At 38.1% G+C, this 18,557-nt stretch overlaps 1 protein-coding gene across 2 annotated transcripts; it reads left to right on the top strand.

Annotated features, from left to right (window-relative positions):
• Positions 1–5,721: 5,721 nt before the first annotated feature.
• On the top strand, positions 5,722–13,160 carry zfand5a (zinc finger, AN1-type domain 5a). 2 transcript variants are annotated; one of them, XM_061986197.1, is made up of 6 exons: positions 5,722–5,998; positions 8,535–8,705; positions 9,110–9,206; positions 9,297–9,382; positions 11,658–11,786; positions 11,878–13,160. In XM_061986197.1, exons 2-6 carry the CDS (start codon positions 8,537–8,539, stop codon positions 12,024–12,026), a joined length of 630 nt encoding a protein of 209 aa, XP_061842181.1. In that variant the 5' UTR covers positions 5,722–5,998; positions 8,535–8,536; the 3' UTR covers positions 12,027–13,160. The 2 variants fall into 2 exon arrangements, with proteins under 2 accessions (XP_061842181.1, XP_061842182.1); XM_061986198.1 differs by having other exon boundaries at positions 5,724–5,998; positions 8,535–8,696.
• The last annotated feature ends 5,397 nt before the right edge of the window (positions 13,161–18,557 follow it).

Here is an 18,557-nt window from a genome sequence, read left to right on the forward strand (position 1 = left end):
TAGTCTACCTTAATTACAACCGCAGCACGTGCTACCTCATGCGGAAGTGTTTCTCGTCTTTGCTATGTACTCCCAAATTCTTGGAAAGATACAAAGGACATTACCTCACAGTCACAGTTGTTTACTAGAACTCCTTATTCACATTACAGTACATTTCACAGCTTGATTACAGTTTTCACATTCCAGATTATTTATAGGATGGCCAAAATATCCATTGCTATTATTGCACAAATGTACTGAAAACCAACACTTTCTTTGAACTCCCAGTAAACATATTTACTCTTCAACACAACTGACTGCAGTTTCTGTGTGTGTGTAAAAGAGATCTAAAATGAAGTCATGATTCAAATTCAGATTCTGGTTTGAAAGTTAGAATTTGTGTCTAAGATTAATTATGGGTTTTAGAAAGGGTTCAATGTGAAGCCTTGAATTGTGGTTTAACCACCCGCCAGGTGAGTGACGCAGGGCCGCCTCTCCCTATACGCAGATCACGCGCTGTCCGTAGGGCCCCGTGATTCGTGGTGTGCGCCAATTTGACTGAAGAAGCGCATAGTAAATGAATGACAGAGTGCTTAATATTAAATTTTAATGCAAATGTATTCCTAGCTGCTTCCTACTCCGCCACTGATAAGAATATAATGGCTAATTTCCCCATACAGTCCCACCTGCTCCCGTGGTGCACATTTGAATCCTGGTCAGGGGTTATAAACTTAGTTTTAATGGTGTTATTTTGTACTAAAAAAATAATTTTTTTAGTGAAAAACATTCATTTGGTTGATTTATAAAGTATAAAAAGTGGTTTCACATAAGTAAAGTGTAAAAAAAAAAAAACAGTAATGGGAATGAGGGTTAGGTAGATTGGCAACACTAAAATTGGCCCTAGTGTGTGAATGTGAGTGTGAATGTTGTCTGTCTATCTGTGTTGGCCCTGCGATGAGGTGGCGACTTGTCCGGGGTGTACCCCACCTTCCGCCCGAATGCAGCTGAGATAGGCTCCAGCACCCCTCCCCCCGCAACCCCGAAAGGGACAAGCGGTAGGAAATGGATGGATGGATGGGAATGGGGGTGCTACACATAAAATTCTGCTTAGACCCCCAATTTATCCTGGCAATACATTACGTAACACATGTCTGCCCGTTATATTTAACATTGTGTCTAAAAGCAAATTATCCACACGTGGGTATTTATGGATGAAATCAGTTTGGGTCACTGTAAAAGGGTTATACTTGTATAGCGCTTTTCTACCTTTGACACTTTTTCCACATTCACCCTGCCATCAACAGTGGTTGATGGCAGGAGCTGCCATACAGAAACATACTCTACTCACAAAAAATGTGGGATATTTTGTTTTGGGGTGAAGTTTTCAGGATGAATCTATAATGCCCTATAACCCTTAGAGTTGGACTTAATTTGACTTTTTTTTTTTAATTAATATATAGGATACAAATTATTTTTTTCAATTAATATACAGTTCTCTAACCAGGAGATGACCAGTACAAAAATGATATTTAAACTATCACCTTCTGTTCACATGTTGACATCATGAGAGCAAGACGAAGCCTAACAATTAATCAACAGTACCTCGTCATTACGAGGCTTCAAACAGGATGTTCTCAAAGGGAAGTGGCCACTGAGCTTAAAAGATAAGGAGTCACAGGAAACGTTTCTGCAGATGAAAATATATTGGATCACACACCTGTTGGGGATTCTTAGAGCGTAGGAAAACAGTACAAATATTGAACAGTTGGAGATGAACATGCAAAACATTTAGATATGGTCAACCCTTGGGGAGACATGGGACCTTTGTGGGTCTTTTTATTGCCTTTGAAGATGACATTGTGCATCGTAAAGTTCATTTTAAAGGTTAGCGCGATGAATATGGCCACAAGAGCCCGAAAAGAATTAATCCCAAAATGTGCATTCTTTGCCAAGTAATTTTTAGCACAAGCATCTGAGTGAGTATTCATTGGAGTTCCCCGGGACCGTTTTCTCACCCATTGACTCCCTTTTATAACGATCAAGTTCCGAAATACTGTAAACCTATCATTTTACAATGCTTTTTCCATGAAAACCAAATAAATCCAAGTATTTACGTTTGGAATACGTGCAAATTCTATTAATAAGTAATTTGATGCCATAACCCCTAAAAACCCCCAGAGTACCATAGAGTACCATATATACCGTATTTTTCAGAGTATAAGTCGCACCGGAGTATAAGTCGCACCTGCCGGAAATGCATAATAAAGAAGGAAAAAAACATATATAAATCGCAATGGAGATGAAACTATGAAAACTATGAAAAAAACTGCGACTTATAGTCTGAAAAATACGGTACATATTAAACGCATAGTTGCTTCGAATCTGCCAACAACAAATTCTATGTTAATAAAAAATACAATGTTGGTGAGTTGGTAGTGACATAAGAGTTGTGTTTACAAAACTATTGTGAGTGCACGCATGAACATTGCATAGTTTGTGTTTTTGCCGTAAAAAAGGGGTTTTTCTTTTAAAATAAAAAAAGGGCATAAATCATTTTAAAAATTAAAATAAATATTTATATTGAGGATAGATCTGAAGTTGATCTCGAGATTTAAGCAGTGAAGCTATATATATATATATATATATATATATATATATATATATATATATATATATATATATATATATATATATATATATATGTATAAATACATGTATATATATATATATATATATAAATATAAATAAATAATACATAAATATATATATATATATATATATATGTATGTATAAATACATACATATATATATATATATATATAAATAAATAATACATAAATATATATATATATATATATATATATATATATATATACATACATATATATACATATATATATATATATATATATATATAAATATATATATATACATATATATATATATATATATATATATATATATATATATATATATATATATATATATACTGTATATATATATATATATATATATATATATGTATGTATGTATGTATGCATATATATATATACATGTACCGGTATATACATATATATATATATACACATATATATATATATATATATATATATATATATATATATATATATATATATATATATATATATATATATATATAGTAGCTGAGATAGGCTCCAGCGCCCCCCGCGACCCCGAAGGGAATAAGCGGTAGCAAATGGATGGATGGATATATATATATATATATATATATATATATATATATATATATACAGTCGTGGTCAAAAGTTTACATACACTTGTAAAGAACATAATGTCATGGCTGTCTTGATCTTCCCATAATTTCTACAACTCTTATGTGATGGAGTGGCCGTGCCAGCAACTTGAGGGTTCCAGATTCGATCCCCGCTTCCGCCATCCTAGTCACTGCCGTTGTGTCCTTGGGCAAGACACTTTACCCACCTGCTCCCAGTGCCACCCACACTGGTTTAAGTGTAATTTAGATATTGGGTTTCACTATGTAAAAGCGCTTTGAGTCACTAGAGAAAAGCGCTATATAAATATAATTCACTTCACTTCTGGCAAGCTTCTGGTTGAATTTTTGACCACTCCTCTTGACAAACAAAGTTGGTGTAGTTTAGCTAAATTTGTTGGTTTTCTGACATGGACTTGTTTCTTCAGCATTGTCCACACGTTTAAGTAAGGACTTTGGGAAGGCCATTCTAAAGCCTTAATTCTAGCCTGATTTAGCCATTCCTTTACCACTTTTGACGTGTGTTTGGGGTCATTTGTGATAGAGTGATTGGAGCACGTAATTGTTGGTAACAAAAAACATGAAGTTTGATTCTTTTATGAATTTATTATGGGTCTACTGAAAATGTGACCAAATCTGCTGCGTCAAAAGTATACATACAGCAATGTTAATATTTGGTTACATGTCCCTTGGCAAGTTTCACTGCAATAAGGTGTTTTTGGTAGCCATCCACAAGCTGCTGGTTGAATTTTTGACCACTCCTCTTGACAAAATTGGTGCATTTCAGCTAAATGTGTTGGTTTTCTGACATGGACATGTTTCTTCAGCATGTTCCACATGTTTAAGTCTAAAACCTTAATTTTAGCCTGATTTAGCCATTCCTTTACCACTTTTGATGTGTGTTTGGGGTCATTGTCCTGTTGGAACACCCAAATGCACCCAAGACCCAACCTCCGGGGTGATGATTTTAGGTTGTCCTGAAGAATTTCATTGTCCCATTTACTCTCTGTAAAGCACCAGTTCCATTGGCAGCAAAACAGGCCCAGAGCATAATACTACCAGCACCATGCTTGACGGTAGGGATGGTGTTCCTGGGATTAAAGGCCTCACCTTTTCTCCTCCTGACATATTGCTGGGTATTGTGGCCAAAAAGCTCAATTTTTGATTCATCTGACCACAGAACTTTCCTCCAGAACAGACCTGGGCGAATTAAGGCCCGGGGGCCACATGCGGCCCATTAAGCTTTTCAATCTGGCCCGCCGGACATTCCCAAATAATTTTTTTAGATCTTTAAGATGGAAAGTGTAGCTGCCATTATGATGTGCAGTGAGGTTTTCTAATGACCGCAAGTCTTGAACTATACAAAGTATTTCAATGGTTGGAATCTGCGCTTATGGATGATATACCAGTTACTATGGTAATCTAATTAGTTACTATGGTCATCTAATTAGTTACTATGGTAATCTACGTCACAGCAGCTCAGACGAGGCACCAAGCAGTGTGGGCGGGAAGCGTTTCCACAGACACGGAAGAAGATTTTCACAACAAAGTTCTAAAGCTTAGTGATGTATCAGAAATATCAGATTGTAGGTGGGTTTATTTTGTACCCTTCGCGTTCATATTTCACTGTGTTTGTTGCATTTTTGTTGCGTTTCACTTGATTGTAAAATATGTCGATTGAAAGGGGGTGTGACGTTCATATTTTGTTGATATTCAGTGTTTTATCGTTCATAGAAAGATTTTAAATTAAATTGCGTTTTTTTAAGGCGGTCTGTCATAACGTTTTTAGCATTCAATCAGACATTATTGTGAGGTTTTTTTTATTAGTGTTCCTAAAAATAGATATACCGGCCCCCAGACACATTTTTTTCTCTAAATGTGGCCCCCGAGTCAAAATAATTGCCCAGGCCTGCTCCAGAAGGTCGTATCTTTGTCCATGTGATGGCTGAAATCTTTTTGGGTCTCCGGGACCTATAACATTATCACATACACCGTACTTGAGTGATCCCGAAGGGTTAAGTCTACTTACATTTTGATGTCGTTGTGGCTTGTGCAGCCCTTTGAGACACTTAGTGATTAAGGGCTGTATAAATAAACTTGGTTGATTGATTGATTGATTTTAGGATCACCCAAGCTGAAGACACCTTACTTTTTGTTAGTAGTGTTGTATCTGACAATGTTTGTGTGCGTGTGTGTGAGAGAGAGAGAGAACAAAATAGTGCAGTGCCCTATCAAGACATATTTCACATACCACGCACTGTACTGTTTTCATGTGTACTAAAAGCCCATAAACAGCATATCTTCTAATTTGAGTCATGTCAGCACCAGCATGTTCACTTGTGGATAGAGTATTACTCAATAAAATCTAGTTGTCCTTGTATGTGGGTGTCAAGTGGATGTGTAATAAAGGCGAGACGGTTTGTGCGCATGCGCCGAGGCTAAACTGTAATCAGGGGGCTCCGCGGGCAGCCAATGGCGACACGTTGTTTCACCCGTGACACCATCCGCCACTCCTCTTACTAAAGAAGGAAACAAACATCCACCCAGAAAGATCTGGAGATCGCCACTGAAGCGAAGGGACCGACGAAGACGAGGAAGGGAGGACTTAACCCACCCGAAAGCAGTATTTTCACATACAACCGCGGCACATTAGGACGGGAGAAGCGGGTCTTTGGCGAGGAGCCGAAAAATATATATATTTTTTTACCCCCAACAGACGCCAGCTTATTTAAATCACCTAGCGAGAAACTCCATCATTAATCACAGGTGATGTTTTTTTTTGTTTTGTGTGTGTTTTGAAATGGCTGTGAACGTCGCGAATTACGATATGAAGAAGAGGTGTCGTAATTGTTAGCTAATGGTCGGTCAAAGCGACCTTTAACGGTGGATTGAGAGGTCAGGTGGTGTGTGTGTGTGTTTCTGTCGGTCACGTCAAATGTTTTTTTTCTTCTCCTTTTTCCCCCCTTTGTGTGTGCCCACTATCACTATGTCTTCGGAAAGGCTTCCAAATATCAGCAGCCCTCAAACGTGACTCCGTCTGGTTTGGGGGAAAAACATGGCAGGAAGATAGCTGGTGCTTGTTACTGTCTCTGTGCTTCTTATGGCACCAAAGCTGGGGGATGGGGGAATCAAAGCCAGATAATTCCTGCCTGCAAGTTGAACATTTACATGCCGAATAGTAAAACAGAACGAGATAATACAATCGAATCACTTTTTGGGAGAAAAACAAGATTACATAGAGCGTTGCTAAGTGTTTGTATTAGTTTATGCCAGAGAGGAATCGAGGTTTGGTCGTCAGCAAAGCACTGTGGAGCTATTGTGACTGATTTTTACCATGGAAATCTCTACTATTTGTTTTCTATACACGTAATAGTTGAACTAGTGATAGTTGATACGGTAATGTCCAAACAGAAAACAAGGAGATTGCAGACAAAGGAAGAAACAAAGGCAGTAGAGACCACAGTCAGTCTTGAGTCTAGACTGTTTGACAAAACCTTACTTTATTCTACACTTCATGTGACTCCGACTGTTTGTTAAAATCTGGTGTGTTTTTAAAGTATTAGTTATAATCTTCCTTTAACAAAACCCAGCTTGCTTTGTTCTGTCCTTTAGTGTGACTCAGTAGTTTTTAGCCTAGCATGGCTTGAAATGTGAGCTGAGCTTGTGACTGGTAATCTCCAGTCAACAAAAGAGGAAAAGAAAGCCTTTAAGATTGGACAACTATGTTTAATTTACAGGAATACAAGATATATTTCACATACTGGAATGTCTAATGTTGGATAGTCCCTGATTTACCAATGTTCTGTATAGGTAAACCTTCTGTAAAACTGGAAGCAGACAGAGCATTATGTATGTGGCCCAATTGTTTTTTAATATATGAGTAAACATTCAACTCTATCTAAGGATGAGCCTTTTTAAAATAGGACGTGCTTGATTGATGTCTTCACAGATGCTTATGAAAGATTTGTTCAGAATGTCTGATTGTGAAAGCAGGACCCAACTCTTGACACTGTTGCATAAATAATCACATGTTTTGTCTGTATCAGCCATATTAGCGAAACGTGTCAGTTTTTATGTCAAGTGGATTTAGCCTTGGTTTAAAGAGCCTCTGAGAACTGAAGTCTACATGAGTGCTGATGAATATCGCCAGTCAGCAGATGAACACGTGACAAAGGGAGAGAAGGTCATGGTGGGTTTTTCCGAGGAAACCCTTTGTTGACACACATAGCATGCACTAAGCGAGGAAGAGGGGTGGTTAAAGAGTTAAAAAAAACACTTGATGTGGTCAGGATACCTCTGCTGTGTTGGCAAGATGTTTCAAAACAACTGTTGGTCTCTACTGGAGTATAAAAGAGTTTGACCCTGTTTGTGACCGTGACCAGAATATTGACTAGCCTAACAGCGATCTGAGCAGTTGGCATGTCAGCACAACAGGGTCAAAGTTTATTTAGGAGAGGAACGTGATACTTTTTGCAATGTAAGCTTGTTGTTTCTGTTTGTATCGGATCAGATGATTGGTAAGGAAAGGACGCCCTCTAGTCTAAGCCTTTTGTTTTTCCCATACGTCTGCCTACCCATACATCAAGGACTGTTCAAATTGTGCCGTTTCCTATTGCGCAACTTCCATTTGTGTTTCATCACAGCGGCGTGGTACGTCCGCGTCACAGAACTACATGGTTTGCCAAGAGAATGTGTGTGTGCATGTGTGTGTACGTCTGGAGGAGTTAGTCTGGCTGTTTTGAAAGACCTTATGTGGTAAAAACCTTGTACAGGGCAACTTGTCAGAAGGATTCTCATTTTAAGATTATCTTTTTTGTTAAAGATAATGAACTTGAATTGGCTAAAAGGTTAGGCTCAGTATGTGATAATTGTTGTGTAATTATCACTGCACAATTTGATGATTCATATCTCATGTACATTGTTAGGCAATAATAAAGTCAAATGTAAGATCTACAATCACTTGGTGTTCCATTCAATACAAACAACTATCCTGTTGTCATAGAGTGATACGTCATCAGGGCAATTTTCTCGTGATGACAAATAGTGCGTCAGCTACGGGCAGAGACGTGCCGACGGTTCCCCTTCTGAAGTGGTGGGGGGGCGGCTAAGACTGTGAACAAAGCAGAGTCCATTTTCTGTTTGGTGATAAAAAAAAACATTGTGTTTGGACCTTGTGTGGTAGCGTGCTTGTCTAAAGAGGAGTCAGATATCCGAGGCATATGGTCAGAATGCATTTTCTCGGTGTGTGTGTTGTGTGTGTTTTTTAATATGCCTTCTCACACTGTCTCTTTCATCTTTTCAGCAATGGCCCAAGAGACAAACCAGAGTCCGGTGCCCATGCTTTGCGCCACAGGCTGTGGTTTCTATGGCAACCCCAGAACCAATGGCATGTGCTCTGTATGCTACAAGGACCACCTGACACGGCAGCAGAACAGCGACCGGATGAGCCCCCTCAGCCCCATGGGTATGTTCTGTACGTCAGCACACAGCAATATACCAAAATGTGTACGCCTGTCTCATTTACATTCATTCGTCGCAATGTCATCATGTAAACACAAACCCTGTGCTTTTGAAGCTCAAGTGTAAGGGAGGAAAAGGCATTGTTTTGGAATTCACACAGCTCCCCTTCAGCTTGTGTATTTTCCCAGCGCCCCCCTGCCCTCCCCCTATGTTTTTCCACTCAGTGTAATGAAAGACAGCTGTTTTATCTGTGGCAACGTTCACGGTTATAGTCAATTGTAATGTCAAACATGGGAGTCACCTTTAGTCTTGGCACTAGAGATGAATGAGAATATCAAATAGATCATAGCTAATATTTAGTAATTATTTCCTTTGTTGTGAGTTTTGTCTAATGGTGTCAGTGTTGTGCTCATACAGGCTCAGCTAATACCTCAGAGGCCTCTGCAATCCAGAGACTAGAAGCCAGTCTCGCCAAGGTGGACGCCTCCCCTGCCTCCTCACCAGAAATGTCTAGGTCAGTTCCATACTTATTTAACAAGACTCTTCCGTGAATTGGACATTCGGGACAAATTGCCTCATACTTGTCTCCTTTTTACACGTTCAGAATTGTTCAAGGATCTCTCCCTGTGACTCAACAAATGACAGAGATGAGCATCTCGAGAAAGGACAAGTCGGAATCTCTAGAACCTGGTACACACACTCACACACACACACACACACACACACACACACACAAGTAGACATATGACGCACGTGCAGGCTACTGTTACACTCAGTCTTCTTAGTCAACTCAACCACAGGGTTTTCTTGCTGCCTCAAAGAAAGCAACGCTGTCTAAAAATAGACCTGTTTAAAAATACCCCCACACCAGAAGACTATTTAAGATTAGCTACTGTCAAGCCGAATCTCTCACGGAGCTGAGTAAAACAGGGCAGTTTTTGCAAAGACAGCAGGGAGAAATTTAAAGATGGGCCCTACAATAATTACTATCTGAGTAACATGGAGTGCTGCTCATGATAACAGTATAGTTAAAGGGTAACATTATTTTTAGTTTGCATAGCAATTACTTGCACATTGGTAATGTTTAAATTGGGTGTGTCAAATTATTGCATAAATTGCTATTATTTGGTCATATTTGGTTATGTTTTCCTTTTTCCTTGCCCAGATGTGGGTACAAATCAGAGGGTGTATTTGTGCTTTGTGAAGCCCTTTGGGTCACTAGTGGTCAAGGGATATATAAATAATTTGATTGTGACTGATGTTTTTTAATCGCGCTAATATAATTTTTAATCTCTAATGTTACTGCCTCTGTATGCCTGCGAGTTCTCTTCGCCCTCTTCTTTTGTTCGACTGAGTGCAACAACACTCCCACCATGCCGGACGAAGATAGTATATAGCCATGGCGAAAAGGAGGTTTCACTCTGTCACGACACTGGCGTTAGTGGCTTTAAATAGTGGGGATAGGATGCATTATATCAAACAAATACTGTAAAATAATCAGTATAAATTTGTGTTTATGGTTTGTATGAGTTTGAATGTTGTAGAGAAGACAATGTTTTTTTCTGTGTAACGTGCATCGATCTATATTCCCCGAGCTATTTAGAAATGGCGTCACTTCTGTGTGTCTTTTGACCCACATCAAACTGACTCTATACTATTATATCAGATATGTGCATCAATATAGTGATATTAGTACAATGTGTATATTATATTTAAAATCAGAGTGCACTACATGTAGGAGAACTTGTTTAATCAAGGTAATAAATCGCATGCACCCATGCCTGCCGGTGGACAAAATGAAACCAAAACTCACAAAAAATGTCATGTCGTTAAATAAGGTTTAGAACATTAGAGAATGTTGCACAATGATGGCCATGCGATTGACAGTCAGGAAAGACAATCAAATCCAACATTTCCACCGATCTGTTTAACAAAGTTTAATATCTACTTGTGACAAATACAGACATGTATTTATTAAATCTGTTCTTGTAAAACACTATTGATAACAAACACTAGCTCCATAATTGATGGGACTTTAGGACATATATATAAACTTTATATTGTACCCGGTAAGTTATTTCATGGGTCACAGCACAAATGACATGACATTACAGTACTGTACATCCATTGTAACATTGTTTCGACCTTTTTTCTCTTCCCACCAACCCAACCCACCCACAAGAGGGCAGTCACAAGCTTCCGACAGAAATGTGAGAGACACAACACAAGTCAATCAAAAAACGAACAAAACCGAAAGTAAAATCAAAATAAATTAGGAGGTAAATTTAAAAAATTACAATAAAAAAATGAAACCACAACAAAAATAATACTAATTATTTATTTCATGTATATGTGTAATGTGCGTGCTTGGCTCAGTCGTTGCAATCGGGTAGAGATGTCAAGGACTCCACATGATTTAAAAAGGGCTACAGGTCTTTTCAAATCTACCTGGAAATCCATGTGGTGGGTAATTTGTGTACCCCACCTTCCGCCCATGGGCAGCTGGGATAAGCTACAGCACCCCCCGCAACCCCAAAAGGGACAAGCGGTAGAAAATGGATGGATGGAGAGGGAAAGCAAAAAGTTCAACATTCAAAATGTATTGCTCAGAAAAGTGTTCTAACTGATTTTTAATCTATTAACTTCAGCACTTTATATGGACCTGATATTTTGTTTTAGTAAATTAAATACGGTAACTGTCCAAGTCTGGTAAAAAAAAAAAAAAATTAGAAAGCCACTTTTTGATTATACATCTATCTTCATAATAATGTAATGCATTTAAGTAAAATCAAGTCAAGGGCTTTTCTCAGCATTCTTCAGGTGAGATTTAAGAGAAGAAAATAATTTCACATTTTTTTTAATCGCTTGCCAGTTCAAAGTAAAACCCATTCTGTGAAAACACACAAAAATGACTAGATTATAAAATGAAGACGTTCCTGATCGTGTTTTGTCTTTTAATCTTCAGTTGTAAACCAGCCAGCAGCCTCTAGCCTGGCTCCTGTAGCTTCTCCCAGCAATGATGATAGCAAAGAAGACTCATCCAAACCTAAGAAAACTAGGTGCTTCATGTGCCGCAAAAGGGTGGGACTTACAGGTGAGTGATGGGGAACCTTAAATTGTATTCAGTAGTCTCTTATGTCAGTTGTAATTGTCTAAAGCGCTTTTATATCCTTTTTTGCTTCTAGGATTCGACTGTCGCTGTGGGAACATCTTCTGTGGTATCCACCGGTACTCTGACAAGCACAACTGCCCTTACGACTACAAGGCCGAGGCGGCCGCCAAGATCCGTAAAGAGAACCCCGTGGTGGTGGCCGACAAGATCCAGAGAATATAAATCTGACAAGGCGGACAAATGCAAGTGGCAGTGATGAAGATAACACCTTTTTGAAAAAAGACTGGGGTGTTTCACCTTTTGAATTGAGCACTGGCATGTGTGGGCCAAGTGAAGATGGATAGGACTTGATTTACAAAATTAAAACCTCAAGAAAACGCGACAAAAAAACAAATCTGTCTGAGGGAGATGCATGAATGATCACTTCGATTCCCCTTTTGATTTAATTAGTTTTATCTCATTTTATGTGGTGTGTCTTTGCCGCCGTTAAATATTTTAGTTTTCTTCCTGAGAATACATATTGTCTTATAAAGAGCAGCACAGAGTTGACGTCCAAGCTATGCTGCACTCTTCTAACCTTAACCAAGGCGCCATTCTGTGCCAAACTCGACCCCCCCATCATGTGAGAAACCTGTCAAAAGAATTGAGACCATACTGGAGCAGCGTATAATAACTGTCCCCCAAAATGTTGCACAAGGGGCTCTGTTACTTTGTCTCTGTCTTTCCTGGCTTTACCTACCTCACAGCTGCTCTGTTTGCCTCATCATCTTCCTTTTTTGTCCCCCTTTTTGTACTCATCCACTGTGATCCCCACCCAGCAGAGCAGCGGGTCACCTCTTCTCCGCCTCAGTGACCCCTCTGATCAGCATTCTTATGTTGACTGATTGGTTTGATTGTGATGAGGCTTGTTCTTTATTTATGGAGGTATAGCGCAGGACAGGGACATAGACAAGACTCCACATTTTACTGAATGCAATCCCTTACAGCGGGTGAAAGTGCTCACAGATGGAAGGATGGAGGCCTCAGCTTAATCTAGGCTGCAAAATCGAATGAATGGGATTAATGCTTGGGTTTCTCTTCACATAACTGAGGGTTTCCAGAAAATTCTGTCTGTCTAGTTTCAGGCATTTTACTATTGCTCAAACAATTTAATTTTTCCTCCTTTCACGTCAATGTTGGCGCATGCATTCAATGCATTGGTGGCGTTAGGGTATATGAACCAGGATTTTTTTTCCACTCCCTTGGTTTTATTCATTTTAAGTGCACGAGCAGAATGTTTGTGTGCACTGTATGTGTTGTCTGAGGTGGTTTATCAGCACATGTTTACAGAACTACAGGAGCATGCCAGAGCTAGATTTATGAAAAATAGACTACCACAATTAGATGTAACTTCTCACCTGTCCAAATTATTTGTCTGTGTGTGTACTATTGAGCACAGTAGATGTGTGTGCAAGAGAGTATGTATGTGATTGTGTGTGTGTGTGTGTGTGTGCATGAGTCTGTGCAAAGTGTTTCATGGCGGCCTGACACATCGTACGTGTGTGACTTGCGTTAATCTCCCAGTGTGTTTTTCATTTAAGGCAAACTGTATCTGAGTTTTTCCTTTCTGATTCTTAGTTATATGCAAATTTGTACAAAAAATAGAAAGAAAAAAAACTGTTAATATTTATGTATTGCATATAATCCTGCTATCCAGCATTACCACAGAATAGTATCATGTAAATAAAACTGTACAGAGAGACATTACCAAGCTGCCTGTTGTGTTCAGTCTTTTCAATGGTGTTTATTAGCGTTTTCTCATAATTTGAGTATGTACATGAACCAGATTTTTTGTTTTTAGAGTGGGCCGTAAACATGATGCCACTAAATCAACCAAATGAACTGAAGTGTTTTATTTTCAGTCAGGAACATATGAATCGAGGGAACATGTAATGCAGTGGTTTTTAACCTTGTTGGAGGTACCGAACCCCACCAGTTTCATATGCGCATTCACCGAACCCTTCTTTAGTGAAAAAATGTTTTTGTTTTTTTTTCAAATTCAAGACAAAGTTATATGTTTTTGGTAACACTTTAGTATGGGAAACATATTCTAAATAACAAAGACTTAATTTAGAGTTTTTTGGACACTAAGGGAACATATTCTAAGTAACAAAGACTTAATTTAGAGTTATTTGGTTAGGGTTAGAGAGTTAGGATTATAATAAGCCCATGCCGAATAAGGCATTAATAAGTACTTTATAATGACTAGTTAAAAGCCAATATGTTACTAATTTACATGTTAATAAGCAACTAATTAATGGTGAATATGTTCCCCATACTAAAGTGTTACCATGTTTTTTTTACTGGTGCACAAAATGAACCGTGCATGAACATCACCTTGTTCTAAGAACAAAACCAACACAGTGCATAAACTCACAACAAATGACACACCTGCAAATCAATCTGACTTCTGCTGTTGCCGTATCCGTAATACGCCGATAGGGAGAAGTTTTATTTACACGATGAGTCGGGTGTGTCTTGACCTCCGCCGAACCCCTGAGCCCGACTCACCGAACCCCTAAGGTTCGATCGAACCCAGGTTAAGAACCACTGATGTAATGCCTCCCTTCAGCCCATGTTATTACATGGAACTGGCCATAACACTGACACAGGAAGTATTAACCCCTTGACCCTGGAAGAGGAGTATTCTGTTGCACTGTTTGTACAAAGGGCATACAGGCTTTGCGTGTGCTTCAAAAACAGTACGTTCTTTTCCTACTCCTTTTGGGAGCTCAGAGTGGCTTCACAGATGGCGTCACGGCAAACAGCTGCTCAGACAGCTGAGGCCTGCGCATGTGGTGTTCCTATGACGGAGGGCGACAAGAGATCACATTGTTTGGACATGCGCCGAGGACAACGGAGGATTCATATGAGATAACAAAAACATGGTGTTTGAAGGTAACATTTTGCTGTGTGGAAAGGTGGCAGGGGGATTCAGCACATTCAAACGTGACCTACATTTTATGCTGACCTACGGGGAAGAAGAGCAAAAGAGAACAAAAGCTTCACTGACTGCCATGCCAATTGTCACACCTGTGAATCCCAAATACGTTTCGCGTTTTCTGTGAGTGGCTCCCATTATGTATGATTAACCTTCTGGGAACATTTGATTTGAAATATCTTCAAAGCCAAACATAACATAAAAGTTCTATAGTTTTTTGAAGGGGTAAAAAAATATTCATAGTTTTTTTGCCCAAATGTCAGCTACCGAATATTTTGTTCAATTAAGTAATCGGAAATTTAGCTCAATGCGAATTTTAGGGAAAACAGCTGCTTGCCATAACATTCACTTGTGTTTTATTCAAATAAATGCACATCGCCCACATTGAAATTGCAGTTTTAACATGTTCGTTAATGATAAAAAAATATATAAAAAATATCATATTTATGCCACTACACAGATCACGACACCCACAGTCCATCACGTGCGCACTTTTGCAGGGGCCGTGCAGAAACTCTGTCCGCGTATTTAAATGTAAGGGCACTGCATGTGGTCTGGATTGTGTTTATTTAAATACTTACACTCATTAAACGATTAATCGAAGCAACAGAATATAAATCAAACCCTTTTTCTAATCAAATTAATAGATTTAATCGATTAATTGTTGCAGCCCTATAAACCTGTTATGTTTTATTTGTAATTTTGGCCCTTTTTAATGACTTTCAATCAGTTAATGTCACACGTTTAAATCAGGTAAATAACTCATGTAATGCAATCGTATACAAAATTATGTGAAAACTGTGACATCATTTGATCAAAAGGCCTAAGGGCTAAAAAAAATAAAAAAAAAAAAATAAAAACCTTACATGTTTGGTATTTTTGTTAAGGGCTGAAGATATATATATATATATATATATATATATATATATATATATATATATATATATATATATATATATATATATATATATATATATATATAAATAAATTATATATATATAAAAATATATTTAAAAAAAAAAAAAAATATATATATATATATATATATATATATATATATATATATATATATATATATATATGTGTGTGTGTGTGTGTGTGTGTGTGTGTGTGTGTGTGTGTGTGTGTGTGTGTGTGTGAGGAAAAAATAAGAAAATTACAAATAAACATTTTTTATGCCCTTTGAAAAATGAAGGACTTATGTGCTGTGCAGCATTGTGGGATACATGCCAGTGTATCGTACACCTGTGAAATAATTGTATTTTTAAAACTTCAACGTGGAAAAAAAACATATTGGGAAAAATAATGTATAACAGAGTAACACAACAACAATTATGGCAAAAATGCAGAAAAAAATACAGCCTTTGTCCCCTGGGAGTTAAGGTTATAATAATGTAAGATTTTTTTTAAATGACTTTGAGGTAATAAGCAAACTAGTCTCTCATATTCATCTTGTTTCGGTAAAATAAATCAGTTTTTGTGTCAGGTTAAAAAAAAATTCCACATCACATATTGTCCATCAATGATGCATTTTTGACCTACTCAGTGGCATAGTGGTTAGAGTGTCCGCCCTGAGATCGGTAGGTTGTGAGTTCAAACCCCGGCCGAGTCATACCAAAGACTATAAAAATGGGACCCATTACCTCCCTGCTTGGCACTCAGCATCAAGGGTTGCAATTGGGGGTTAAATCACCAAAAATGATTCCCGGGCGCGGCCACCGCTGCTGCCCACTGCTCCCCTCACCTCCCAGGGGGTGATCAAGGGTGATGGGTCAAATGCAGAGAATAATTTTGCCACACCTAGTGTGTGTGACAATCATTGGTAGTTGAATTCTTTAATTCTTTCATTCTTTATTGTTTTAGAATGCGTGTTTTGGTCTAAAACGTATACTGCTATTGCATTGTATGGTCATAATCATTAAGAATTATTGCATTAAGGTGGTATAGGCCATGTTTGCTATTATCCCTCCCCCCTCCACATCTCACCTCCCCGGATTGTAAATAACCAAATGTAAATAATCAAATGTATATACTTGTTCTTATGCTTTCTGAACTCACTATGTTCTCTGCTCACTGTACATATCCTACCAAGTCAGTCCTACACTGTTTTAATGTCCATTTCTCTGATAATGCAATTGTTGATGACTGAAGTGCTGATATCAACCAAACCCTCCTCATCCCACCCCCCGGATTGTAAATAATGTAAATAATTCAATGTATATACTCTGATGATTAACTTGTGTGATGACTGTATTATGATGATCGTATATACAGTATTTGTACCATGAATTGATTTACGTGGACCCCGACTTAAACAAGTTGAAAAACGTATTCGGGTGTTACCATTTAGTGGTCAATTGTACGGAATATGTACTGAACTGTGCAATCTACTAATAAAAGTTTCAATCAATCAATCAAGATCATCAGGACTCCTCTTCCTCCTATCCAGGAGATCGCAAAAAGCCGCTGCCTGACCAGGGCTCAGAAAATCTGCAAAGACTCCTCCCACCCCCACCAAGGACTGTTTTCACTGCTGGACTCTAGAAAGAGGTTCCGCAGCCTCCGAAGCAGAACCTCCAGGTTCTGTAACAGCTTCTTCCCTCAAGCCATAGGACTCTTGAAAGCATCATAATTAAATGATCCCCTCAACTCCCCCCAAAATGGATTAACTCGCTGGAATAAAAAAAGACAATATAACATACATCCATAAACGTGGACGCATGTGGAAAAGTGCAATATATTTATCTGTACAGTAATCTATTTATTTATTTAAATATATATTTATATATATTTATTTATTTTGTATATATATTTATATATTATTTATATATATTTATTTATTTATATATGCACCTTATTGCTTTTTTATCCTGCACTACCATGAGCTTATGTAACGAAATTTCGTTCTTATCTGTGCTGTAAAGTTCACATTTGAATGACAATAAAAAGGAAGTCTAAGTTCAAGTCTAAGTCTAAAACAATAAAAAGACGCTTGTAAAGTGTTGTGTTGTTTTCTTTGGGAAAAAAAAAACATTTAATCATAATCATTTAACTAACAAAAGTAAAAATAAATAACATAATGATAAAATTAAAATAAATAATCTGTAGGCGAGTGATGACCAACGTTCCCTCTAAGGCAGTGGTCCCCAACCTTTTTGTAGCTGCGGACCGGTCAACGCTTGAAAATTTGTCCCACGGAGCGGGGGGGTGATTTTTTTATTTTTATTTTTTGTTTTTTTTGTTTTTTTTCTTTTATAAAGAAATACAATCATGTGTGCTTATGGACTGTATCCCTGCAGACTGTATTGATATGCATTGATATATAGTGTATATATTGTGTTTAAAAAAGAAAAGAAAAAAAAATCTTTTTTTTTTTTTTCTTTTCCGGTACCAATCGGTCCGCGGACCAGTACCGGGCCGCGGCCCGGTGGTTGGGGAGTGGGGACCACTGCTCTAAGGTGCGCACCTGCGCAATTGCGCACTTTTCACGCGTCCTCTGCGCACAGCAAATCTATCCAGCGCAAAAAATCAAATCCCACTCTAAACAAAATAAACAAATCGTTTGTTTTGTATGATTTTGCAATGCAACTGTGAGTAACAGGTGACAAAAGGCGGCCACAACAGATAAAACAATGTTTGTCAACACTTAAATTATTGTAACGTCTGTGGAGACACTTTAAGGAGGACAATATTCCATCGGTCCCTTTATTTAGCGAAAGTGTTTGTCGGCCATAACCGCACCAAAATAATGTGTAAAATACTTTTATCTAGCA

The sequence above is a fragment of the Nerophis lumbriciformis genome, linkage group LG12 (assembly GCF_033978685.3).
Source record: "Nerophis lumbriciformis linkage group LG12, RoL_Nlum_v2.1, whole genome shotgun sequence".
Lineage (NCBI taxonomy): Eukaryota > Metazoa > Chordata > Actinopteri > Syngnathiformes > Syngnathidae > Nerophis > Nerophis lumbriciformis.